At 37.8% G+C, this 24,753-nt stretch overlaps 4 protein-coding genes, 1 long non-coding RNA gene, 1 other non-coding gene and 1 pseudogene across 11 annotated transcripts; 4 read left to right on the top strand and 3 right to left on the bottom strand.

Moving 5' to 3' along the window:
• The first annotated feature begins 2,902 nt into the window (after positions 1-2,902).
• TRNAI-AAU (transfer RNA isoleucine (anticodon AAU)) lies at positions 2,903-2,976 on the top strand. The gene has a single exon. It is a non-coding gene; the product is annotated as a tRNA-Ile (tRNA).
• A 7,093-nt stretch (positions 2,977-10,069) lies between these two features.
• LOC108856651 (aspartyl protease family protein 1) lies at positions 10,070-12,952 on the bottom strand. Of its 3 annotated transcripts, none has more exons than XM_018630502.2 (10): positions 12,464-12,952; positions 12,210-12,345; positions 11,648-11,883; positions 11,342-11,566; positions 11,118-11,253; positions 10,964-11,037; positions 10,787-10,886; positions 10,637-10,694; positions 10,447-10,518; positions 10,070-10,339 (listed from the first exon to the last, which is right to left on the bottom strand). In XM_018630502.2, exons 1-10 carry the CDS (start codon positions 12,769-12,771, stop codon positions 10,140-10,142), a joined length of 1,545 nt encoding a protein of 514 aa, XP_018486004.1. In that variant the 5' UTR covers positions 12,772-12,952; the 3' UTR covers positions 10,070-10,139. The 3 variants fall into 3 exon arrangements, with proteins under 3 accessions (XP_018486004.1, XP_018486006.1, XP_018486005.1); XM_018630504.2 differs by having other exon boundaries at positions 10,116-10,365; XM_018630503.2 differs by having other exon boundaries at positions 10,116-10,343.
• A 570-nt stretch (positions 12,953-13,522) lies between these two features.
• LOC108856270 (F-box/LRR-repeat protein At3g58940-like) lies at positions 13,523-15,893 on the top strand (annotated as a pseudogene).
• A 557-nt stretch (positions 15,894-16,450) lies between these two features.
• On the bottom strand, positions 16,451-17,479 carry LOC108859009 (NEP1-interacting protein 2). The gene is made up of 4 exons (XM_018632846.2): positions 17,337-17,479; positions 17,076-17,233; positions 16,809-17,003; positions 16,451-16,710 (listed from the first exon to the last, which is right to left on the bottom strand). The coding sequence occupies exons 1-4, from the start codon at positions 17,419-17,421 to the stop codon at positions 16,591-16,593; spliced, it is 558 nt and encodes a 185-aa protein (XP_018488348.1). The 5' UTR covers positions 17,422-17,479; the 3' UTR covers positions 16,451-16,590.
• Positions 17,480-17,596: 117 nt separating this feature from the next.
• LOC108863538 (F-box protein At3g03040) lies at positions 17,597-20,113 on the top strand. Its single transcript, XM_018637997.2, has 4 exons — positions 17,597-18,640; positions 18,724-18,864; positions 18,947-19,303; positions 19,397-20,113. The coding sequence occupies exons 1-4, from the start codon at positions 17,678-17,680 to the stop codon at positions 19,937-19,939; spliced, it is 2,004 nt and encodes a 667-aa protein (XP_018493499.1). The 5' UTR covers positions 17,597-17,677; the 3' UTR covers positions 19,940-20,113.
• A 34-nt stretch (positions 20,114-20,147) lies between these two features.
• Positions 20,148-22,197, bottom strand: LOC108863539 (prolyl 4-hydroxylase 5). Its single transcript, XM_018637998.2, has 8 exons — positions 21,883-22,197; positions 21,718-21,805; positions 21,273-21,370; positions 21,074-21,171; positions 20,871-21,000; positions 20,595-20,782; positions 20,396-20,495; positions 20,148-20,308 (listed from the first exon to the last, which is right to left on the bottom strand). Exons 1-8 carry the CDS (start codon positions 22,086-22,088, stop codon positions 20,209-20,211), a joined length of 1,008 nt encoding a protein of 335 aa, XP_018493500.1. The 5' UTR covers positions 22,089-22,197; the 3' UTR covers positions 20,148-20,208.
• A 1,366-nt stretch (positions 22,198-23,563) lies between these two features.
• Positions 23,564-24,410, top strand: LOC130512578 (uncharacterized). Of its 4 annotated transcripts, none has more exons than XR_008946139.1 (3): positions 23,564-23,747; positions 23,974-24,117; positions 24,286-24,410. It is a non-coding gene; the product is annotated as an uncharacterized LOC130512578 (long non-coding RNA). The 4 variants fall into 4 exon arrangements; XR_008946138.1 differs by having other exon boundaries at positions 23,564-23,818; XR_008946137.1 differs by having other exon boundaries at positions 23,566-23,767.
• The last annotated feature ends 343 nt before the right edge of the window (positions 24,411-24,753 follow it).

Genomic DNA, 24,753 nt, shown 5'->3' with positions numbered 1-24,753 from the left:
TTTTTATCACTCATTCTTGGTGATTTAGGAGGATTTGTCAGGCCTTGAACGAGCCAAGCTAATTCTCTTAAACAGCAAACGCACAGAAACAAAGCTGTGTGTTTCAATGGCAGTAACAAGGCATCACGCTTAATGTTTGCAGTTTGCTTATAGCTGATTGATCTTAGTCAAGTAGAAGATCCAAGGCTAGGCTTTCCATCAACCTACAAAGATCAGAGGTATCAACATAAATATTAAAAGCGTTGCATACTTTCTATACCTTTGTGGTTTCAGGCCAAACGTTTGCAAATTTGATTTGATTTTTTCTATACCTCACGCGTCTCATCGATTTCGAACTGATTATTAAGAAGGCTTCTTTGGCTTTGACTTAAATGTATTCACTTGTTAGTTCTTAAAAACAAAACCCGTTTGTTGAGGACACTTCTAGTCATGGAAAGATCATAGCATAGGGTTTCCAAAAGATGACTAAGAAGAACATAACTCAAAACTCTTCCTCCAACCCACCCCATGCCTACTAGCAGATTTTTATCGTCTTTTATTTGATAGAGTTTTAGAAAAGAAAAAAAAAATGTCGATTATAGAAAAAAAAAATAGAAAAAGGAAGGAGTAATTAGTAATGGTTAGATTTTAATAGATTTTTTTTTTTAAAAAAAGGAAATAACGGAAACGTTTATTATCAGGTCTTGAGAAAAGGAAAAAAATGTTGCAAAAAAGAAGAAAAAGGAAAAAAATGTTGCAAAAAAAGAAGAAAAAGGAAAAAATGTTGCAAAAAAAAGAAGAAAAAGGAAAAAAAAAAAAACAACTAACTAAGACTTGAATATTAGAAAAAAGGAAAAAAAGAAAAACCTAGTTTGTAAACGGTTGGACTTACCAATAATCGAACTTTAAAAAGAAGGAAAAAGGAAAATAGAGCGGCTCCCACTTAACAGCATCACCTCTCCTATATAAACAACACACACCGAGAGTCTCCTACAGAAATAGATTTTTTACACAGACACTCTTCTCTCTCCCAACAAATCCGAGTTTTAGGGTTTCTTTTCCTGAAATCGATTTCTTCGTTACTACTCTTCTCTCCCATTCTCTGTTTCGAATCCGAAAACTAGTGGTTTAGCAATGACGACAGCAGCAAGTCTGGCTCGTGATCCGCTGCTCTCGTCTTCTTCCTCAAAATCCGCTCGTGCGGCAGCGATAAAGATTAGGTTTGCGGATATAATTGTCAAGTCGAGTAGTAACAAGTCTGAGGCTATGATGAATATCAGAAGGGAGAAGCAGATTCTTCAGAGGAGGCAGCGTCAAGAGAAAGCAAGGATCGAAGCGAGGAGAAAGATCAGACAAGAAGCAAGACTTGCGGTATTGAAGGTCGAAGAAGAGGAAGAAGCAAGATCAGACCGTGAGTTGGAAAATCCCTTGTCTGCCGAAAGAGAACTCTTGTATCTCATTGGCGGCTCCCGCAAGGCAAGAGATCGATCTTTGCTTAGAAAGTTTGGGTTGGTTTTAAAAGCTGGTATTGATGATGATCTTCTTGATGATCTTGAGGAAGGTGAAATCTTTTAGAGTCCTAGTATAAAAATCCAATCTTTTGCATATAAACAGAGTTTGGGTTGGTTTTATGATGATGATGATTTGCTTGATGATCTTGATGAAGCTGAAATCGTTTAGAGTGTAGTATCCTGAGAATCTTTTTTTATTATTTGTTTTCTCTGTATTCCTGTGATTATCGTATAGAATGTTTGATGTCTACTTCTACTTCTTAAAGTGGATGATCGTGTGGCTAATGGGTCTTTTTTCTCTATAAAAAGTCTTGATTTTTTTACTTGTCTTCTCTTCTTTTCTTACTGCTTTCAAAATTGTTAAGCCCTTCAGAGTTTCTTAGTCTTCTTGGCTTCATTATACATATAACATGTAAGTTACTCATCGTCTACTTCAACCAACTTTTGGCAATTCATCTCTGAAGGTGTGTACATTTATTCAATTTGATTTATTAGATAACATCAACTTGATTTCACTGCTCATGTCATTGCTTAAGCTTCTCTGGATATTATACACTGACGACATTGCTTTAAACTCGTTGGTTCTGTTTTATTTGGTTCTTTCATCCTTTGGATCCCTCTTTGATCTTTCTTCTGTCTGTTTCAATGAATTTTTTTGAGGTCAGATGGCTTCCCTTATCTGACATTTTTCTCGTGTAACTTAACCATCTGCATCTAAGCAGACACTCAGTATCTAAATATAGCAATTATGAGGGAAGACTGATTACACTATCTTCTGTTAACATTGGTGTGTAACCGAACTCTGTTTCTTACGAAGAACAAATACTTCTGAATTCACTTTGACCAATTTTTTTATTATTCGGCTTCGGTCTAACTGCTTTTTGTTCATCAAATTTGGCAGATCTGAGGGATGACAAACTGTTCTTGATTCATTGACCACCATGTTTCTGTACATGTTACAAGTGGTCAGGTACACATAATTTTCTGTCTCCCCCGTTCATGGATCATTTTGGTAGGACAAGATTCAACTTTATCGAAAATGTTGAACTTGTTTTTTCATCATTTACTATAACAATGCTCGTTTCTAATTATGTAACAACGTTAATATACTGTAATAATATTTCAGGTGTTTTCTTCCTTAAGCTGTGAAAAACAGCATGACAGCGCTCCATATCAAACAGTTCTTCATTGCTGATTCTGTTTTACTCCCTTTGTGAATCATTCTGGTATGTCTTCATTATTTACTTTAGTAATACTCGTTTTAATTGAACGACATTAACATCAGTACTATTTCATCTGTTTTCTTCCTTAAGCTCTCAAAAGAGTATCACATTCTTGATAATATCTTTCTGAAGGTTGCACATTTTCTCAAGTCTGTGTTATTTAACAATATGTGGAGTTATAGAACAAATGGCCTATTAGCTCAGTTGGTTAGAGCGTCGTGCTAATAACGCGAAGGTCACAGGTTCGAAACCTGTATAGGCCACTTCATTTTCGTCTCTGTTGTGAATGTGTGTGTCTTATTAATGTCGAATATGAACTCCTTATATAGGGAATTATAAGATGGACTACTAATGGGTCAAAGCCTAGTAAGTATCTTTTGGATAAACATCCACCTGAACCAGTCGGTTCATAACACTTCCCCTGGATGTTGAATTCATCTTGAGTTCGCCAGATACCAAATCCTTTTGGGTTCGTGATACACTTTACCAATTTACCAATTACTTGGTGTTGCCTCATTAAAACCTTACCAGGAAAACCCAATGGGACAAAACCATGGTGAAGGAAAAAGAGTACAACATGTATCACTTCCCCTGATTTGTACCTCCGTATATGATCTTGAGGTTGGCGCATGGGTAGACTGGTGAAAACTCCATGGACGCCAAATCTTTGAGCTGGTCTTCTAATGTGCACGTCCTGGACTGATAGGAAGGTCTCATGGACGTGGTGCTGTTGTAGACATGGTGAAGAAGCAGGTTGACATGTCTTTGGTTGGACTCGTACTTCTTCATATTTGTTTTCCAACGTGTGCATACTGCTTGTTTGAGAACTATCCATGTATGGATCCAATGTTATAACCTGTATCATAATCAAAAATAAAACCAAGCAAACACATCTTTGGGTTTGGTTAGTATAAAATAATCTCAAACATAATAAAAGGATATTTCAATCCTGTCTCATTGCCTTTATATTTGGACATAGCTTAAGCTTAGTTCAAAGCTCATGTTCATATGTGTATAACAAATACATCAAGGCAAGGCGCCAATGGCACCTTTGACAAGGGACATGTATGGTTTTATTTCCAATGCCTCATGGTCTGATCATTAACAACATATATGATCATACTGCACTTTGAAATTATTTAGATGTATAGTATTAAGTTTAGACTTAACTATGGTTTCACTTGTGAATATTTACATCTGGATGTGCCTTGAGTCTTTCTAGATTAAGGACATATGTCTTTGTCCAATCTAGGATCAAAGGATCCGTGACCAATCTTAGATGGTCTTATGACCATGTTCGTCCTTAGGACAAAGTGGGTCAGTACTTGGACCAAGTGAAAACCATTCGACCATGGGTCTTACATTGGCTTGTATCCAGACTAAGGTACAACTTCTTTGTCCTTCTTATGACCTAATGAGTTTATGTCCGGATCTAGGGACTATGGGACTATGTTACCATACAATGGGGCTAGCCATATTTATATAGTAAACATTTAGATTCAATGAACCTTATAGACTTCACACAATGGTTCATGCCTAATGTTTTGTCATCTTTTATATATGCCTTATTGATGCACAAGGATTTCATCTCTAAGTATATTTAAGATACTTACTTTGTAATCCCAAACAATCTTTGTTTGTCCCAAACTTAATCTTTCCCAAAACATTCATTTCAATGCTTTCTTTAGATAGTCTTTTGGGAAGTGTCTATAGAGGTTCCTAGGATATTTTTAGATCATTATCATACACTTATACACTTTAGTTCTCGAGAACTTGTTGCATTTGGCAACTTAATATCCTCTGAGACTTTCATTTCTATTCATTATCCAGTGGACTTATTCATAGTCGGTTTTTACATCCTTTAAACCGAAAATCTAATATCTTTTCTTATGGCCAGACTTACTAGGAATCTAATCGTTTGTTGCATCCACCACAAGTAGTATGTCTCCTTTATAATTGATTCCTGGTCTTTGTGAGATCCTTGTGCATATGGTCGTGCCTTATACTTGGCTATCTCACCATGTTTGATTTCTTTTACTCACAAAGAATCATTCCTGTCCAACTGGTTTTTTGTCTAGAGGTGTCCGAACTATAGGACCAAAACCTCTCTTTCTTTATGAACTTAACTCCACGTCTCCTTATCCATTTGATCTTAATCTCTTGTTGAATGCATTCATCTATGGACGTGGTTTTATGATCCTCATTAATAATCTCATGTGCTACATTGCATGCATAGTATATAATTAATCTCGAGCTCGTTTGTTCCTTTGAGTCCTAGACATGACTTAACTCTTTGAGGTTTCATTGTAGCCTTTAATACCCTGAAGCTTGGCGTCCCAAGTATCATTAGGTACCTTAGGTACAACCATATCTTATGGTTTCCTCATCCGTGGCCACGGCTTTTAGGTTTGTCCATCTTTGGATCGACTATGTCTAGGAGTCCCTCATCCACGGTTTCATTTGCACCTTTCTATATTTATACGAGGGATCTTATCTTTGGAATTCATTGGTCTATCATGTTTTCAAAACATGTCTTAGACTTAGTAGCAACCTGATTGTGTTCTTCTTGAACATCAAACGAATTTGGTGCATTTATAGCTGGTATAGATGACTTAGTCATTCTATTCGGGTCAGTGGAATCTGGCAATTGTTTAAGCTAGCTTTTGTATACTCTTCTGGACTTTCTAAGTCTCATTCTCTAGTCTGAGGATCTTGCCAATATCAGGATGTATGATTCCATGTAATCTCATTTTATCCAGCTTATTCTTTTCTCCCCTTGATGTTGGATGTTCGGATTCACTGAGGTGATTATCCTTGTACCTGGCCTTTAATCATCCGTGGTTGGCTCAAGGTTCTTATGAACGTGGGGAACTTATATCAAGTCATATCCAACATCTATTCCCATCCTCTCATCTTATATTTCTGTGGTGGAGCGATAGAATTTATAAGTGGCACTTCTTTATGTGCTAAGATGAGGTGTGGCTGGCCTTTGACCCGTTTCAATCAATGGGATGGGTATCAATATTCATTTCTGTGTGTGTATGTCCATGTAGATTAAAATGTGGGTTTTATTCTTATCCTTCCCCCATGGACATATCATTCATTCTTAAAATACTTTTAGAATGTGAATCATGTAAAGATATGTAGCCTTTTTAGGTGATTTTTCTTTCTGTTCTTGTCCTTTCATTGTGAATATTCGTGTCCATATTGAGTCATGAAATGTTTTCTACATTCTCCATGATCATATAATGTTTATCAAACCCTTTGGGACGTGAGCACTTTAATCTATATTCACTTGGACGTTTTGAAGTAACATGTTTTCCTTTATCCTTAGTTTTAATCCGAATGGGATAAGTCTATCTTTATTCTTGTGAACTTTTTTGATGTATCAATATTGTGTATGTCCATGTTACATGAAATGATTGACACTTACCCCCATGGACATATCATATTTGGATACTTTTAGCGTGAGTTAACTTAGCTTTTACCATTATACAATCTTCTTTGGGCGGTTTCTATTTAAGGAAACACTTTGTTTCTTTTGCCCATGGATTCATTATGAAACTGTCCATTCATCAATTCTTAAGTCTTTCACTTATAAGAATGATTATTGTACACGTCCTCTCTTTGTGTACATAGCCTCAAATGTGAATACAATGCACACGATCTCTATATTGTACACGTCCTCTCTTTGTGTACCTTTGAGGCAATTGGATATTTGGTCGTGGATTTTGTGTCTTAAGATGTATGTGGTTTGATCCACTGTACATCATAAGGGTATTCACATGAATGAACGTTTTGTTTATGATATAAAAGCTTTCATTTATTGATTCTTTCAAAGATAGCAACCAAAGGAAGTGAATAATGTTTAAAGGAAAATAATAAGGTATGAAATAACTAAGTAAGAACACTAAGGGCTTGATGTCGAGTCATCATGGTGATCTATTCTCTTATGCTTTGTTGGATCATCCTTTCTTGTGATCCATACGATCACACTTGTCATGATCCATGGGAACATCTTTGACAATTTTCCTTCATCTTTCCGAACCATCTTAGCTTTTCTTTTAAAGCTTTGCTGATAAAGAGTAGCTAGATACTTAGGAGTTCTACATCTCTTAGCCAAATGGTTGTCCATTCCACAATTATTGCGCAACTTAGACCATCCCCCATGTCCATCCTCTCTTGACACGGTTGGTTTCTAGATCAGCCCTTTCGGCTGGTAGTGCATAAGCTGGTGGTAATGGAGTTGGCCTCGTAAACTCTCTTTCACTACTGTTCATTAGCAATTCATGATTTTGCTCAGCTTGCAACAATCTTGCTATTAGAGATGTATAGGTAGTGAAGCCCATTTCTCTGTATTGTTGTAGTAACAATAAGTTGGTAGGGTGAAAGGTGGAATGTCTTTTCCAACATATCTTCATCAGTCACTTCCTCACCACAGTTTCATTTCGAAAACTATTTTGAGTAGGGCAAAGTTATATTCTCCCACAGTTTTATAGTCTCGGAATCTGAGGTTGATCCATTCTCGTAAAGCTTTGGTATGTATAACCTCTTGGATACAATTTCTATTTTCTAGATCTGTCCAAAGCTTTGAGGGATCATCGGTCAGATATAGACTTTTGAGTTTTTCACAAATATGATGGCGAGTGTTCAGGAGTTCTCTTGCAATGCTATCGTCTGTGATGCATTCACTAAGTTCATCAGACTCAAGTGTGGTTTTAATATCTTGTGCCCATTGCATATATTGCAAGTAGTTTTCTCCTGAGATTATGTTGGAGGAAATTCGACATCTAAAATATTTAGTGTTTCTCTAGTTAGATCTTAGTAATATGTTCTCAGGAACTGATTTCAAAAGTTTTCCAGAAAATTCTATAAAATGAAACTTTCTAAAAATGGAAACTTTCTAAAAAGGAAACTTTCTAGAAATGGAAACTTTCTAAAAATGGAAACTTTCTAAAAATTGAAACTTTCTAGAAATGAAAACTTTCTATCTACCAAATTAGGGTTTATAATATCGATTGGTTTAGGGATTTATAAACTGATTTGGTTTAATGTTTTCACAATTCGGATTTGATTTTTATAAGTTTCATAAACCGGTTTAGATTAGGGTTTAATAATCGATATGGTTTAAAGGGTTTCATAATTCGATTCGGTTTAGGGTTTTATACAAGTTTTAAATTTCATGAACTTTAGGGTTTGTTTATTAAACAAATTTATTATATCAAATCTAGAAATCTAATGATTCAATCAATCAGGGTATACGAGTTCTCTAGATTTCTAATCTCAATCGATCAAGATATAAACTTAAACATTTCTTTTATGAAATCGGATCTATCAAACAACTAGGGTTTGATGACTTACTTTTAGATCTCGATTTGCTCCTTGGTTCCTTTGGAAATCTCAACCTCAATTGATCTGATTAGATTTGATCATTTGTTTTCCTTAAACAAATTGATGAAAGGAAGTTAGTAAGATCAAATAATAAATCGGCTATAAACAAACTAGAAAGAGAAGTTAACAGCCTTAGGTTTTCTTTTGACGGCGCGGCTTGTAGATGGCGGTGAGGGCGCGTCTATCATCTGATCGCGGCGCGGTCTGCGGCGCTGGATTCTCCTCGTCCAGATCTTCAAATTGATATGTCGCACGTCTTCTGGATCGTTACGGTTTGGGAGAACGATCGATTTGAAGTTGAATCAAAATTAGGGTTTTTGTGCAATTGACAGCGCGCACTAAAACAGAGATTGGCGGGGAGTCTGAGATCTGATTGACGCGAGGTTTCCGGCTATGGATTCTTCTCTTCAAGATCTTCAAGTTGGTATATCGCACGTCGTTTGGATCGTTATGGTTTGAGAGAACGATCGATTTGAAGTTGCGTCAAAATTAGGGTTCTTGAGCAATTGACGGCACGTACTAAAACAGAGCGTGTCGGCGCGTCGGAGATCGGATCCTCGCGAGGTTAGCGGCGCTGGCTTCGTCTCGTCGAGATCTTCAGATTGATAGGTGGCTCGCCGTCTAGGTCGTTACGGTTAGGGAGATATGACTGTTTTAAGATGCGGCTAGTTTTTAAGGTTTTTGGTGACCTACGAATTTTGCTAGGGTTTTGAGCTTAGCTCGTGCTGATAACGTGTTGTGAATGTGTGTGTCTTATTAATGTCGAATATGAACTCCTTATATAGGGAATTATAAGATGGACTACTAATGGGTCAAAGCCTAGTAAGTATCTTTTGGATAAACATCCACCTGAACCAGTCGGTTCATAACAGTCTCTTTTTTTTCCCAGCATTTTTGTCTCCTTTTCATTTGGTAGATATCGAAGGCTTTCTCGCCCCATGAAACAGCATGCAGTGTATCAGCTTTAATTAAAACGGCAAAGTACCTTTATCAAAAGATTTGACTGAACACAACATATATAAAAAAGACAACATCCCTAACCTAAGTATGAATCTATCAAAAAAGACAACATCCCTAGGGGCGGCTTAGATGGGTGGGCGGGGAGTGCGACCGCCCCAGGGCCCAAAGGTCCTGTTTTTTTTTTACAATTTTTTTTGAAATTTTTAATAAATAAAAATGTAAATATAAATATATTTTAACTAAATTTAGTTATGTATATTTTAAAAACTAAATTTATCTTGTAAACTTTCATACAAAATAATATAATTTCTTAAATAATTACATTAAATTTTAGATTTTAACTAATTTTTAAAAAAGAAATTGCCAAAAAGCTACATAATTTATTTTTGTCCAGGGGACTAAAATGTTTATGAGCCGGCCTGAAGAACAGTATATACAATACGTAAACTTGGCTGTTCGAATCCAACTAAACACACCAAAGCCTATGTGATATAACTGTGCATCTACAAATAATCAAACGTATATATATATATATCTCCCGTCTCCTGATGCTATCAAAAAATACATATAGAAACAATTTCTTGCTCATGTCAACAAACTCTCTTGAACCAAAGCTTTGAGAAAATCAGAATGGGACAGTGACGGCAGTGCATGTAGATCGGCTTAATCGAGCAGTTGGCCACACCATCGAAAACTGCTTCCACTGATGACTGATGCATGTTTGATTGCTAATCTGATGATGTCTTTTAGCACCAACCTTCTTCAACAACCACAATTTCTTCATCTTTAGAGTTACTGAGCTTGTGCTCAACCCAAACCCAATCAGGTGCCCAGCTTTCCATGAGATTCAAGAATCTCACGGCCGTGGAAAAAGAGCATTTGCTGCAAAAAATAGCTTTGAAGGCTCCAATAGATTCTTGAAGATCCAAGATGAATGCTAACCGTTGGATGGAGAAGCAGGTTATATCTCTTATGTACTTTGCAACTTAAATTGGTAAAGAATCATTGGGGACCTTCGAAAGAATATAAATAAGTTGTGTATAGCCCCAGATGGCTAAATGTATATACATTATAATCAAAAGATGGCCAAGATTGAGAAGTAGAAGAATGAAAGTGAGAGCGAGAGAGAATAATAAGAGGAGGACGACGTGCTTGTTCTTTGAGATGGTATGTTAGTTGTTGTTGCCTCTGGTGCAAACGACAAAGCTGGCGGTCTAGCCAAGGAAGATGAACGGTTCGATGGAAGCGTCCTGGCTGAAGTCTCACCGGTGTAACCTTTCTTTAGCCATGAAAGTAAGACTCTGATTAGAAGTGGAACGTGGATTAATTAATAATATCATGTTCTACAACAAAGAACGTAAAACGTATGATAAGAAACTCACAATCAGATTCTTTCCAGCCAAGAATCAGTTTCTCACGATCAAAGACAATGCGGTAGCCAGTCATGAAGTTCTCTGCAAATTGTGATAACGCAAAATGCAGATACACAGATTGTGTTTAGTAATTAAGACAGCATCGTTTGTTTGCGTTTCTTTTAAAAAAAAAAAAAAATTATTGATGATATATACTTACGTCCGATGATGCTAAAGTCTTCGATCTTCAAGATGGCTAAACAGTAGACATCTATGTCCTGAAAAGATCACAAGAAGAGACAAATGTTTTTTAAGTCTAATGTCAGATCAAGGAACAGAGTTTTGCTGTGATAACATAGGCTTAACTAACCTTCATAGGGAAAACTACTAACGGGTGATAAACATGATATGAGCTCCCGCCTTTCATTGTCAGATTCACAGCTGGATACTCGATACTGTCTTTGCTTGGGCTGTAAGTTAGGGTGTATATCCAAAAGTTATGAGAAATGTTTTTAGGGAGATGGTGATCCTAGAGTAAAGAAGCAACCTCAATGCATAGCAGTACTCGAAAGGCAACTTGGAATCAGTTTGATAACGTTTGTCCATAGCTTGAGAATTAAACTGCAAAATCATATTTACGATTATGAGGTTTTCTTAAGTCCGTTCGGATACTCCTAGCAGCAACTGCCTCTTAGACTTACACTTTCTGAAATAAGAGTGTAAGCTGCATTGGTCAGATAAGTGAAGGAGGTTCCAGAGTCAAAAACAGCATCAAATTCAAGATCATCGGTGTTTCCTCCAACGCTTATTTGAGTGACGGTGATATTGTAAGTAGGACTGGTTAAACAGTAAAACACAAAAGTTGTAAAGGAGAAGTAAAATTCAAGGAGATGGAACCAGAGTTCAGTTGACAGCTTTTGCTTACTGTGGTTGTCTTATGTTCAACGGTGTTTCTCGTTGGTCTACGCTACCTTTATCACCAAAACTGATCCTACCAGCTCCATTTTTTCCGAAACACATTGAGAACGAGTTTGATGCGATTCCTTCCTTTGCTAATACGCTAGGAACCGATATGTCGTCCAAGCCAAGCCCGAAAAGACCATTGGGAGCTGCACCATCATGGAACACACCGGTCTGGACTTGACCACATCTGTTCCAGCAAAAAGGTTTAGTCTTGCCAAAATAATAGAATAGTTTGTGAAAAAAAAAGGAGAGGAAGAAAGTATTTTACCCCAAGGTAACCCGAGAGGGAATAGGTTTGGAGTTTTTCTCATGTGAAACTAAATGAAGAACATCTTCAACCAAGACTCCAGTAGAAGAGGTACCGTTAGAAAGATACCGTATCTGGTATGGGCAGTTACTATTTGGGGAAGCGCATCGATCACCTCTCTTACATAACATGCTATTACAAGGTACTTTGGAACTTGTCGATGATGCATTAGGGCTATAAATATTGAGTTCTAAGCTCTGTTCAATAACAAAAAATAAAAACAAAAATCATGTAAATAAACACAACAACTTGAAGTTATAGAAAAATGTCTAAAGAGATAAGCTCATTTATGTCAGTCTGTCTCATTGTGTTTAAGTGTGGAAGACTTGGTCAACAAAGAGCTGCCTAAGTCAGATTTCTATCATGTGGCTGATATTTTATCTCTAACACAAGTAAAGTCAAGTCTCATTTAGAACAAAACCCATCAGATTCATCACATTCTCGACCAAATAGAGCCCAAGCGAACAAATGATACATAAGTAATAATACTCATAAATAAAGCAAAAAAAAATGGAACTATTACCGAGCCACCAGGTGCTTTGAGTTCACGGACACAACTGGTACAATCACAGGGCAGCCAAAACAAATCACTTCCAGTGTCTAAAGCAACCAGAAACCAACTAGACGGCGTTCCGACCGTCACGTTCGCGTAATGCAAACTGTACCCCCAAAAATAAAAATAAAAAAATCTCCAAGTCTTATAACAATCTCATGTTTTGATACAAATCATTTCAGTAATAAAAGTAACGTAAAGCTAAAGAGAAAAAAAAAACTTACAATCCTAGGCCGTTCACACGAACAGTTTCATTGCCGTCAGCGAAAGTGACGAGTGATTGATCTTGGGTTGCGAGTCTACGGCCTCTGATTAACCGATCTCGATGAGCCATCACTCTGTAATACTGAGGAGAGTCTAGACGAGGCAGTCCATCTCCGGGTAAAACACCGAGGACCTGGTCTGAGAAACGGTGGTGAAATTCAAACCCAAGTTCGCCTAGTCCTTCACATCTATCCAGTCCCCAGCTCGAAACCAGCAGAAGAATCAGACCCACAGACGTAGTAATTCCACAGCTTGAGTACAAACCCATGGCGGTTTAGGAAAGTACTCCGCCGACAGGGGAAGATATGAAAATCCTCAGGTATGATGAATCTTCTTTTACCTAAAGGAGCGAAAGAGAAATTTTGATACGAAACCAGGGCGGTGAGTTGTGTGAGAGAGAAGTGAAGGAGGAAGCAAGAAGTTCCAATATGTACTATGTGTCAACTTTGAAGGGAAAGTCCTCCAAAGTACTAAATAAGGTTTTTTCATATATTATAAATTATACTCTGTTTCAAAATGTAATGATTTTTAACTGAATACATAACTATTTAAAAATATTTTTATTCGAAAATGTATTATTAGATATATAATTTAAAATTAACTAAATGTCTAAAAATATAGAATATTTTTTTTTCCGGCTAGAAATATAGAATTTTTTACATGTTAAAATATAAAAAGTTATTTTATTTTGAAATGGGAGGAATGGTAAAAGATGACAGAAAACTTTCATTCTCGATACGGCAAAAGTCAACGTGGAAGTGGTCGAAGAATCCAAAGTCTTCAGTGGAATATTCAAACAAATGTGTAAAATTTGAATATTCACCGAGTAATTGCGCCATTTACGCCATTTAATCGGGTTACGATTTTGTCGAGGGAAAAATGGTCTATTTTTTTTTTTACGGCAAGGGAAAACTGGTCTCTTAGCGTACACATGAACAATAATATACGGACAACGGTTTGGTTATATTCGGTTTGATAACCAGTTTAAAACCAACCCTAACCAAGTGTTCATTTGTCACTCGACGCTTCGTTTCCATCTATTCACTCATCACCCACTCACTCACTCACTCACTCACTCACTCACTCTTCTGTTTCTCTGATTCTACGAAACTTGTTTTTCCTGTAGAGAAGATGGATGGTATCGGAAGTCTACCCGAAGAGGTTCTCTGTCACATACTGTCTTTCCTCACGACGAAGGAAGCCGCTTTAACCTCGATCCTCTCCAGAAGATGGCGAAATCTGTTCGCACTCGTTCCTAATCTCGACGTCGACGACTCCGTGTTTCTCAATCCCGAAGAGGGTAAGAGAGAAAGAGAAGGTATCCTCGAAAGCTTCATGGATTTCGTGGATAGGATTTTAACTCTGCAGGGTGATGCTCCCATCGTTAAATTCTCTTTGAAATGCAAAACCGGTATAGACACAGATCGCGTGAATCGTTGGATATGTAACGTCCTCCAGCGCGGCGTCACAAGCCTTGACCTCGTCCTCGATTTTCCTAGAGAAGAGTATGACGATTTAGATTCGGATTATGCGTATTTTCTGCCTGACGAGATGTTCGAAAGTACCAAACTGGTGGAGCTGAGTTTAAGAAGCGAGTTTGGTGTCGATTGGTGGCGTGAAAAGACTTTCTTGCCAATGGTCAAGACTCTCAGCTTTGAATCTAGGGTTTTGTTGTGTGATGAACTTGAGGTGTTTCTCTCTGCTTTCCCCTGCTCTTGAGGAATTCCACGTGGCCAAAATTGAGTGGTGGGAATATGATGAATCCGTTTCAAGTCAAAGCCTTAGGAAGTTAACTCTCTATGCTGACGGTTTCGAAGACTGGAGAAACCCTAAGAGCATTTCGTTTGATACTCCCAATCTAGTTTACCTTGACTACTCTGATTACCTTGCCGCGGATTATCCGAAAGTTAACTTGCCCAATCTAGATGAAGCTGTGCTCGACCTTAAGGTACCCGGGTATCAGATTGACTTAATACGAGCGCCGGATGATGAAGATGTTGTCTCTCTGCGTCTTGGAAACGTGTGGAAGCTCGTAAAAGGGTTGAGAAATGTTCAGAGACTTTTCATTTCTGCTGAGACTCTTGAGGTCAGTTTTTTTATTTTCATCTGAAACATTAAATATTTTTCGAAAATTTGGTAATGTTGAGTTAGGTTTTTGTCTTGTTTTTCAGGTACTTTCTCTATGCTGTGAGTCGATGCCGGTGTTCAACAACCTCAAAACTCTACGTATTATTTGTGATGCCGATCTGGGATGGCAAGCGATGCTGCCTCTCTTAAGGAACTCTCCACATTTAGAAACTCTAGTTCTTGAGGTATATATATTTGCTCAAAACATTGTACAATTGGTGTGTTAGTATCATTTCAAGGGTCTCTTGCACCATGTGACTGACAAATGTGGAGATGTTTGTGACTGCATATCTCGGGAGGACAAAGGTCGTTCGCTATCATCTTGTCCAGTGAAGAAGCTGCAGATCAGAGGGTTTAAAGGAACAATTAGAGAGAAAGAGATGATAAGGCATTTCTTGGAGTCTTTCCCATGTTTGGATGAGATGGAAGTATATGCCACCGACAACCAGAATGATCCTACAACAAACGTGGAAGTTGATAGAATTTATAAAATCGTCGCATCTAAGGTCCACAAGGAAGAGGTTACTACGGAGACTGTGCTACAGTCGAGGAGATACGCATACGGCAAAGTGGTAAAGTTCGAGAGTATGCCCCAAACCGAGATGGAGGAGATCTCCTATCAGGTATATATTTAATCACACAAAAAGCCGTTGCGGTTTTTAATTAACTAATCTGTGTTCTTTTCTTGGTTTCTGTAGTTTACACCCCGCAATTACAGAAATATGTATGATTTTGTTTACATCTTGCATGGAGCTCCTCCTCCTCCTCCTCAGGATATGTCTCAGGACGACCTTAAAGAGCAGCTTGATGCTGCTAAGACCACCATTGCGAAACTTAATGAGGATCGTAAGGGACTGGATGCTATGTTTGATATAATTGTTGATCAGAACCCGATGATAGCATCAGCATTGAAGGCTCGACAATCTGCAACAAACTCAGAGGCGTCTAACGATCAAGAGAAGAAACGGGACTTCGACGCTCTGTTTGAGGTCGTGGCGGAGCTGAATCCAGATTTTGCATCAGCGCTGAGGGCTAGGCGTGTGATTGGCTTAGAGCGTGGGGAGCCGTCGAGGGATCAGGGTGAGATGGCCGAGCTCGACCAAACTACGTCCACTGCTGTGGTAACAGATGTTTTGTCCCAAGATGGACACTAGTTTTTATGATTTTCTTTATTTGTAAAATTTAAATGGTACACTGACCAAAAAAGAAAAAACTTATATGGTACGAGGGAAAATGAGTATTTTATTTTCCGACTATTTTAAATCAACATATTTAGTATCCAAATATTAGTTGGAAAAGTGAATATTTTATTTTTCAACTATTTTAAATCATCATATTTAATATCCAAATATTTATTGTGCATAATTATTTCTGAACTAATTATTGACTCTTTAAAATTAGACATAAAATAGTCGATTGGTAAAGTATAAATGGAAAACTAACAATTTCGTCCAATTTCTTATGGTTGACTATTTTAAATCCTATTTTTTTCCGGTTAACAATTAATTTTGAATAACTATAATTGGGACAAAACATCTGTTACCACAGTCAATACGGCAAAAAACTATAATTTTATTTTGAGTTTTTAAATCAAAATATCAATCAATTTAAAAAAATTAGAGTAAAAATTTTTTTGTCAAGGATGAAACCAATTAGATATGTTGCTAAATGCTAATGCACAGCATAGATTGTCTAAAGCTGAGATATCCATATAATGGAACACAACATAATCCTCAACAAAGGGAATGTACATAAATAACATCAAGAAGATACGTCCTGAGGTAAATAAATTATATTGCTAGTAGTAAACTCTGAGGGGATGTAATAAAAAGGGTAACTGTTGAAAGCAAAAAAAAAACTGCAAGTTACATGAAAGTTAAGAGGAGGACCAGACTCCGAGCTCCGCGGTTTAACTGTATTATGAGAGATACAATGAAGAGAGAGAGAGAGAGAGAGAGAATTAAAGGTCACGTCTACACAATGGACAAGAAGGGCGCTCGAGGAACCAACTGTCTATACAAGGTAAGTGAAACATGTGATCACAACAAAAGGTTCTAGCTATTTCACCAAGTTGGTAATCCTGCAAAAATATCACACGGAAAAAGAAAAAAACCCATCAGTTAGATGTGTGATTCGACATAATAAATAAGCTAAAACGAAGCAAACTGGTGTCAGAACCTGAAGACAAATGGAACATGAGTATATGTTCCCAGAAGCATCTGCGATATTGTTGTCAGTGATTGTCAACGTTGAGCCTCCTGTCTCGAGAACTCTTATGCGCTCCCGAATAGCAGGAACTATGCGCTCCCGTATTGCAGGAGCTATGAGCTCCCGTACGAGTCTCCCGCTTAGAAGACTAAAAATGACATCATGCTACACAAAAGAGAACAGAACACAGCAATCAAATTTATCATTTGGAAACAGAGCAAAGTGTTGCCTACTCACCAAGCAGACAAGGCATGATGACTCGTGGGATCTCCAAAGATGGATGGATGATTCAAAGACCTTGATGGAGACAGCAGCTCCGTAAAAGGCTCCAATCTCTACTCCTCTGATGAGCCCACTCTCAGCTTCTTGGCCTATCAAAGCTCCTGTGAATGCCCCTAACAACGTGCCCACTAAAGGCAAATAGTTTTTTTTTTTCCAATCGTTGACTAAACAATCGAAAAAAAGGATCGAGCTGAAAGTGGAATGGGGAAGGCGAACCTAGTGCGAAGAAGAAGATCAAGTTTGCGGAGATAATGGTACCAAGAAGACCGGAGACGAGGAGATGGCACGATTGGAACGCCATTGTTTTTCGACGAAACCAATCTCGAAATTTAAAAAAAAAAACAGAGCTGAAAGAGAAGCTTTTTGGAATATAGGGGATTCTGGTTTTTTAATTGGTCGGGTTTGGTTATATTCGGTTTGATAACCAGTGCAAAACCAACCCTAACCAAGTGTTCCTTTTGTCCTTCCACGCTTCATTTCCATCGATTCATTTGTTCATCCATCACTCACTCTTCTGTTTCTCTGATTCTACGAGACTTGTATTCGTAGCAGAGAAGATGGATGGTATCGGAAACCTACCCGAAGAGGTTCTTTGTCATATACTGTCTTTCCTCACAACAAAGGAAGCCGCTCTAACCTCGATTCTCTCCAAAAGATGGCGAAATCTCTTCACACTCGTCCCTAACATCGACATAGACGACTCCGTGTTTCTTAACCCGGAGGAAGGGAAGCGAGAAAGAGAAGGTATCCTCCAAAGCTTCATGGATTTCGTGGATAAAGTTTTATCTCTGCAGGGCGATTCTCCCATCGTTAAATTCTCCTTGAAATGCAAAACCGGCATCGACACAGATCGTCTGAACCGTTGGATATGCAACGTCCTCCGACGCGGCGTCGCGAGCCTCGACCTCGTCCTCGATTTCGATAGATCCGACGACGATCTAGATTCAGATTACATGTATTTTCTGCCTAGAGAGCTGTTCGTTAGCCCCAAACTGGTGGAGCTGAGATTGAGAAGCGAGTTCGGTGTTGACTGGTGGCGTGGAGGTAGTAGAGACACTCTCTTGCCAATGGTCAAGACTCTCTGCTTTGAATCCACGTGGATTCTGTTGTGCGATGACCTCGAGGTGTTTCTCTCTGCTTTCCCTGTTCTCGAGGAGTTCCACATGGTTGGTATTGAGTGGCCTGACTCGGATGAATCCGTGTCAAGTCAAAGCCTTAGGAAGTTAACTCTCTATGCGGGAGGTTTCGAAGACTGGAGAAATCCCAAGAGCATTTCTTTTGATACTCCGAATCTAGTTTACCTCGAGTATTCTGATTACGTTGCCGCGGATTATCCCAAAGTTAACTTGCCCAATCTAGCTGAGGCTGTGCTCGACCTTAAGGTGACTGGACATCAGATTGACTTAATACGAGCGCCTGATGATGAAGATGTTGTCTCTCTGCGTCTTGGAAACGTGTGGAAGCTCGTAAAAGGGTTGAGAAATGTTCAGAGACTTTTCATTTCTGCTGAGACTCTTGAGGTCAGTTTTGTTATTTTTATCTGAAACGTCAAAATGTTTTTTGGGAATGAAATGTTAATGTTGTGGACTTGTCTTGTTTTCAGTTACTTTCTCTATGTTGTGAGTCGATGCCGGTGTTCAACAACCTCAAAACTCTACGTATTGTTTCTGATGCGGATCTGGGATGGCAAGCGATGCCAGCTCTCTTAAGGAACTCTCCACATTTAGAAACTCTAATCCTCAAGGTGTATATATATGCTCAAAATATTTTACAAAATGGTACTACTTAGAAGTTCCGTTATTGACTCTGGTTTTCCTGATTTCAAGGGTCTCTTACACCATGTGACTGAGAAATGCGGGGATGTCTGTGACTGCATACCTCGGGAGGACGACAAAGGTCGTTCGCTATCATCATGTCCAGTGAAGAAGTTGGAGATCAGAGGGTTTAAAGGAACAGTTAGAGAGAAAGAGATGATTAGGCATTTCTTGGAGTCTTTCCCATGTTTGGATGAGATGGAAGTATATGCCTCCGCCGACAACCAGAATGATCCTACAACAAACTTGCAAGTTAATAGAATTTATAAAATCGTTGCATACAAGGTTCAGGGGGAGGAGGTTACCACGGAGACTGTGCTACAGTCTAAGAGCATGTCCCAAACCCAGATGGAGGAGATCTCCTCTCAGGTAGGTATATTTAATTTGAATTAAAAAAAAAAAAGCCATTACGGGGTTTTTTTTATTGAATGAACTAAACTGTGATTTCTTTGGTTTCTGTAGTTTACACCCCGCAATAACAGAAATATGTACGATTTTGTTTACATCTTGCATGGAGCTCCTCCTCCTTCTCCGCCACCTCAGGATATGTCTGAGGACTACCTTAAAGAGCAGCTTGATGCTGCTAACACCAAACTTGCGGAACTTGATGCTGCTAAGACCAAACTTGCGGAACTTGATGCTGCTAATGAGACCGAACTTGCTGCTAATAAGACCGAACTTGCGGAACTTGATGAGGAATATAAGGAAAGGCAACGAGTCCTTGATGCTATGTTTGATAGAATTGTTGAGCAGAACCCGACGATAGCATCGGCATTGAAGGCTCGACAATCTGCAACAGAGGGGTCTAACGATCAGGAGAAGAAGGAGCGGGACGTCGAGGCTCTGTTGGAAATAATGACGGACCTGTATCCAGATTTTGCATCAGCGCTGAGGGTTATGCGTGGTGGGACTGACTTAGAGCGAGGGGAGACGTCTAGGGATCAGGGGGAGCTCGACCAAACTACTACGTCCACAGCTGTGGCAACAGACCGAGATGGAAACTAGATTTTATGATTGTTTTTTTTAATTTGTAAAACTTATATACTGTATGTTACAAATTATTAGGACAGGGCATTTTGATCGGGGGTTTCGGATAGGATATTTTGGATATCGGGTATGTCGGATTGTAAAAGGATGCTTATCCTGTTGTCAGTATCTTCTCCCTTCCTTATTTTGAGATATTGGGAGTGTTAGTTAGTGCAAACAGAACATGTAAAGTTACAAAAGATCTCAAATAGTTTAGAAGAAAAAAGTAGAAAATTTTCAAATATCCCTCATGATAAACAAACAGCCTCCAGTTTTCCTAAGTAATGGTCTCTCACTTCAAAAAGGGAAAAATACAACAAATACACAAACTTGAGCTGTCGTGAAAACCTACAAATAGATTAAAGAAGTTGAACATAAAAGACTTGATGCAATCTTCAAAATGTTAATAGATAGTTCAGGATTTTAAGAGATTACCTCTCCTCAAACTGTAGTAGTTTTCTTATGACCTTGAACTCGTGGACGTGGAACCATTTCGTGGATGACCATTTGTTACCTTTCACCACTGGACATCCACCTGAAAAATCAAAGCCAGAGGATATTATTGTTACTCTCAGTGAAAGCAAAATAGAGTCTCTTTTTTATTTTATTTTTTGGTGGTTGAGAATCTATTCACCGTGCAAACTGGAAGGATCTAGAGAGGCGTCAGGTCTCATGTTCCAGAAAAGTAAAGCATCTCGCTTCTTTGGTAGAACAGAGAGTCCTTCTTTCCCACATTTCGAGAGCTCGTTCCACCACGGCACTGCACTGATGTTTCCTTTCGCAGCTGGGAACACTGTCTCGCCACCATCATCAACATCCGAGCTAAAGTATTGTTCAAAAAAGAAGATTAAAAAAAAAAGCATAAAGAAAATTTCTATGAGTAAAAAGATTTAATCTCTTGGTTACTTACAGGTACATAAGAAGAGTAGCTATACGTTGTCCACCGTTTTTGGTGTTGAACTCATCTAAGAAATAATCATAGTGAGGCTCATACTTCTGCCCTACTTGGTAGTGAAGAACCTGAAGACCTTCTCCATTTTCTACAAACAAAAATTCACAAAATCAGCATTTATTTATTGGATAATACAGCAAAGCAAAAGGGAACGTAAGTACCAACAGGAATGAAGGTGAAATCTGAAATCCTTTGCTCAATCCTCTCAACAACTTGGTCATGTCCTCTTTTAAGAAAAGTTCCAGAGCTCGTCCTTACTCTGAACAGGGAGGAACCATATTCACAACAAATTAAAACAAAAAACCGTCCCAAGTTTGAACTATTTAATAAGGGCAAAGAGTTGGGGGCGGGGAGACAAACCTGCTATCTTTGCTACCACCGGTTTTCTCATCAACCACAGCTGACTTAACCATGTTGGGTTTAGCAAGGCTGATCAGGTGCTCACATTCTTCATTGGTCTAAAAAAGAAAGCAGAAATGAAAAGAAACCCAAGATCAAACCTCAAACATTCCAATTGAATAACTCATTTCAGACACAAAACCACATGTGTGTTCCCTCCCTCTAAGTCACTGAGCATTTCAGTCTTCTTCAATGGAGGATTCAAAGAAATCTAAATTCTAACGTATAGGGCAGAACAAAGTCATCTCCATATCAATCATCAAACTTTTAGGAATGAAAAAACTTCAATTTCTCACTGACAAAAATCAACCTTGTTCAAGCAAAACTTTGGAAACAAAATCATCAACTAAGCTTTATCTTGTGAGACAAGAAACAACAACTCTTAGAAGACAGAAATCTGAGTTACCAAGAAATTGTGGTAAACGACAGCTCTAGGCTCCCACGATATCACTTCAACCCAACGCTCCCCGTTCCCTTCCTCTTCTCCTCCATTACTAATATATATTAAAAAAAAAATCAGGAATTCAAATAAAAATTATTCAAAAAAAAAAAAGAATCGTTAATCACAAACCTCTGCTCCTGGTTCTTGCGTACAATGTTGGTCAAGTCGTTGGGTTTGGAAGAGTTTCTGTTTGCATTTGGAAGTGACAAGATACCGAGACCGAGAAGAATCATAAGCACCACGAGTAAAAGTATGAGCACCGTGAACGCTTGAGTCGATCTCGATGGTGATTTTCTCGGTTGGTAACGAATGTTGTTCTTCGATTTCGACGCCATTGGTTTGACTTTTGATTTTCCTCTCTCTCTCAAGATCTAAATGACTAACATTGAACAAGACCAAGTTACAGAGAATGCGCTTTAGTGATTGGAGCTTATTTTTTTATAAATATATATATATATATAAGCAATTATTATCATGTACTATCTTCTTCGTGTTTGTTTTCTTCTTCTTTGTCGTGTACTTGTTGGATATACACACAGTGTGTAAGAAGGTGGCTTTGACTTTTAATATTCCGACTCATCCCTTTATTTTTCTTTTATTTATTGTTTAGTTTCCGACACTTTTGTGTAATTCGATTTCACCCTAATTTGTTTTGTTCATCTGTGTGTCAAACTTAGGCCGATTACTATACTGTCCTCTATTTTATTTGGCTTTGATCTCATTGTCTGGATAAGTTTCTTACATTTCCAACATACAATAATGGAGTGGTTGGAAAAGAAAATATTTTTTTAATTGCGAATTATATAATATACATACTATTTTAATTGTAAATGGCGATAAGACACATTTTATGATCACAAATTGACGAATAAAAAACATTGTTAGGATTTACTTTGGGAGATGTCAAATAAAGAGGCTTTGAAAGTTATAACTTAGTAGCAAAGGTAAGTCAATAGTGGAAAATAGCATATAGATCTATCCCTTAGTATTTTTTAGTCTTGGTTCAGATTTGTAAATCAAAATTTCTTGTTTTTCAATGTAAGTTGTCTTTTGTTTATCTCTATAAAGTGAGATGTGATATAAACATGTTCGACATTACCAAAACATGATTTGGTCACATCTTCAAGTCTTTAGTTGACTATCTAAAAACGAGAATAGTCAACCTCTAAGCAGCCCCGGAAACTGGGACGGGAGCGGGGACGGGAAACGTCAAACTTAAAATTTGTAGATACGGGTACGGGCATAGAAACGGTTATATATATATATATATATATATATAATGTAAAACTACATATAAATCACAGTATTAAAATCTCTCACATATGATCTTACAGTTTTAGAAACACTTAGAAAGCAACAGAATAAGCTAAACATCTACTAGTTATAATACCACCAATATTAAAATAAACAGTTATACAAACGATAATATTCAAAATTAAACATACATCAGCACAAAACAAACCACAAAATAAAACACCATTAAAGATAAGAAATTAAGAAGACACAAGAAGTTGTATACTGAAACACATGAAATCACATATTCGTATACAGAAACACAGAGAGAAAAAAAATCTGAAAGTTGTATATGAAATATAATTCAAACAAAAACAACAAAAACACAAAGAAAAACAGAAGGAGACAAGAAGAAAAAACATTACGTGAGATATAGTTGAGAGTCAAAAGAGAAAGACATAAAAGTAGGAGAATGGAAGAGAGCAATGTGGAAGTGGAAGAGACTATCAATTTTTATTTTATTTTCAGAACTACTAGAATAAACAAATTAAAATGAAATACTCTTCTTAACACAAAAATCAACGGATACGTCTCTGAGACGTCTCCCATCTCTGACCAAACCCGTCCCCCTTAAGCCATGCCGTCCCGGGTTCACCTTACATGTGTCGGGGACGTTTCCTAGGCGTACCCGAGACGTACCCGTCCCCCTGCCGAACCCGGTACGCGAGACGGCACCCGTGAGGCGTACCCGTGCAACCTAGGTCAACCTTTTCTTTAGTGGGTAATGTTTAATACTCGAGATTGGTTTCATAGGAATTCATGTTTAGTTATGGTAAGCTCCGACAGTGTAATCTACAATTAGTATCTTCTCATAGTTAACTGTCTCTTTGTTCTCATAGTTAACTGTCTCTTTGAAAACTTTGTTTTTATGACAGTTTCAACTTATTTCAGTCTGGAGATTAACTATCTCCCATTCCCTAATTTCAGGCTCAGAGGGAGCTACTTTGGGTGGATTTACATATTACTTAAACCTCTTTTTGGTAGTCAGGCTACTGATTGTGTCTCCATCATGTCTAATAGGACCCAAAAGAGAAAGCAAAGTCAGAAACAAGAGATTGGTTGAACAATGTGGTAAGTTGCTTTCACGCCTCAATGCTTAATTGATATTCTCAAACCTCTTCCTTTAACAGAAACGTCATAAGCGGATTTATTTTGAATGGTGTTTGTCAGACCCGTAGGCTAATTAATTATGGTCTGTAAATATTGTCTGTAGCTGATCTCATTTTCTTGCTTTTGAAGGTGAGTGAACTCGAGCTATGGATGGTGTTTGTTCTGCTCTGTACACTGATGAAGAATTGAGGCTGAGATATGCTATAAGGTTTGTTTGTAAAATCCTACCAATAATCTATAATTTTTGGATTGTCCTTAGATTTGTCTCTTGACATAAAAGTAATAATAGAATATGTTAAGGACTCAAAATGAAGTCCCACCAATAATGATGTTCTAAGTCAATAGTTTTCTCTGTTCTTAGTTGTCAATAGTAAACCACTAATCCAGTTCTTATCAACAAAAAGATAATATAACTCCCTTTCAGATAACCTTAAAATGTTATTTTGCATCAAAACCAAATAAATTTTACGTATTAATATTATTCTAATAATCAAGATCAGTTAGTTGTTTTTATCAAACATATTGTTCCTAGATTACAACACATAAGGTCTTCTTAGGTCTGGTTAAAAAAAATTAAGGCTAGACTAGATAATCAGT

This window comes from Raphanus sativus, chromosome 5 (genome assembly GCF_000801105.2).
Source record: "Raphanus sativus cultivar WK10039 chromosome 5, ASM80110v3, whole genome shotgun sequence".
NCBI lineage: Eukaryota > Viridiplantae > Streptophyta > Magnoliopsida > Brassicales > Brassicaceae > Raphanus > Raphanus sativus.
This window is presented reverse-complemented; position numbering and strand designations above follow the sequence as displayed.

Bases quoted from the DNA above. Each gene is read 5' to 3' on its own strand.
- LOC108856651 (XM_018630502.2), bottom strand. From the start codon at position 12,771: ATGGGTTTGTACTCAAGCTGTGGAATTACTACGTCTGTGGGTCTGATT. The intron at 12,346-12,463 runs GTAAGTTTTTTT...TTGGGGGTACAG, and splicing joins CGTGTGAACGGCCTAGGATT to TTTGCATTACGCGAACGTGA. The intron at 11,254-11,341 runs GTAAGCAAAAGC...CTGTTTAACCAG, and splicing joins TTGAACATAAGACAACCACA to TCCTACTTACAATATCACCG.
- LOC108859009 (XM_018632846.2), bottom strand. From the start codon at position 17,421: ATGGCGTTCCAATCGTGCCATCTCCTCGTCTCCGGTCTTCTTGGTACC. The intron at 17,234-17,336 runs GTTCGCCTTCCC...GCACGTTGTTAG, and splicing joins GATCTTCTTCTTCGCACTAG to GGGCATTCACAGGAGCTTTG. The intron at 16,711-16,808 runs GTTCTGACACCA...ATATTTTTGCAG, and splicing joins CATGTTCCATTTGTCTTCAG to GATTACCAACTTGGTGAAAT.
- LOC108863538 (XM_018637997.2), top strand. From the start codon at position 17,678: ATGGATGGTATCGGAAACCTACCCGAAGAGGTTCTTTGTCATATACTG. The intron at 18,865-18,946 runs GTGTATATATAT...CCTGATTTCAAG, and splicing joins TAGAAACTCTAATCCTCAAG to GGTCTCTTACACCATGTGAC. The intron at 19,304-19,396 runs GTAGGTATATTT...TGGTTTCTGTAG, and splicing joins TGGAGGAGATCTCCTCTCAG to TTTACACCCCGCAATAACAG.
- LOC108863539 (XM_018637998.2), bottom strand. From the start codon at position 22,088: ATGGCGTCGAAATCGAAGAACAACATTCGTTACCAACCGAGAAAATCA. The intron at 21,806-21,882 runs GTTTGTGATTAA...AATATATATTAG, and splicing joins CGCAAGAACCAGGAGCAGAG to TAATGGAGGAGAAGAGGAAG. The intron at 20,309-20,395 runs GTAATCTCTTAA...ATCTATTTGTAG, and splicing joins CTACTACAGTTTGAGGAGAG to GTTTTCACGACAGCTCAAGT.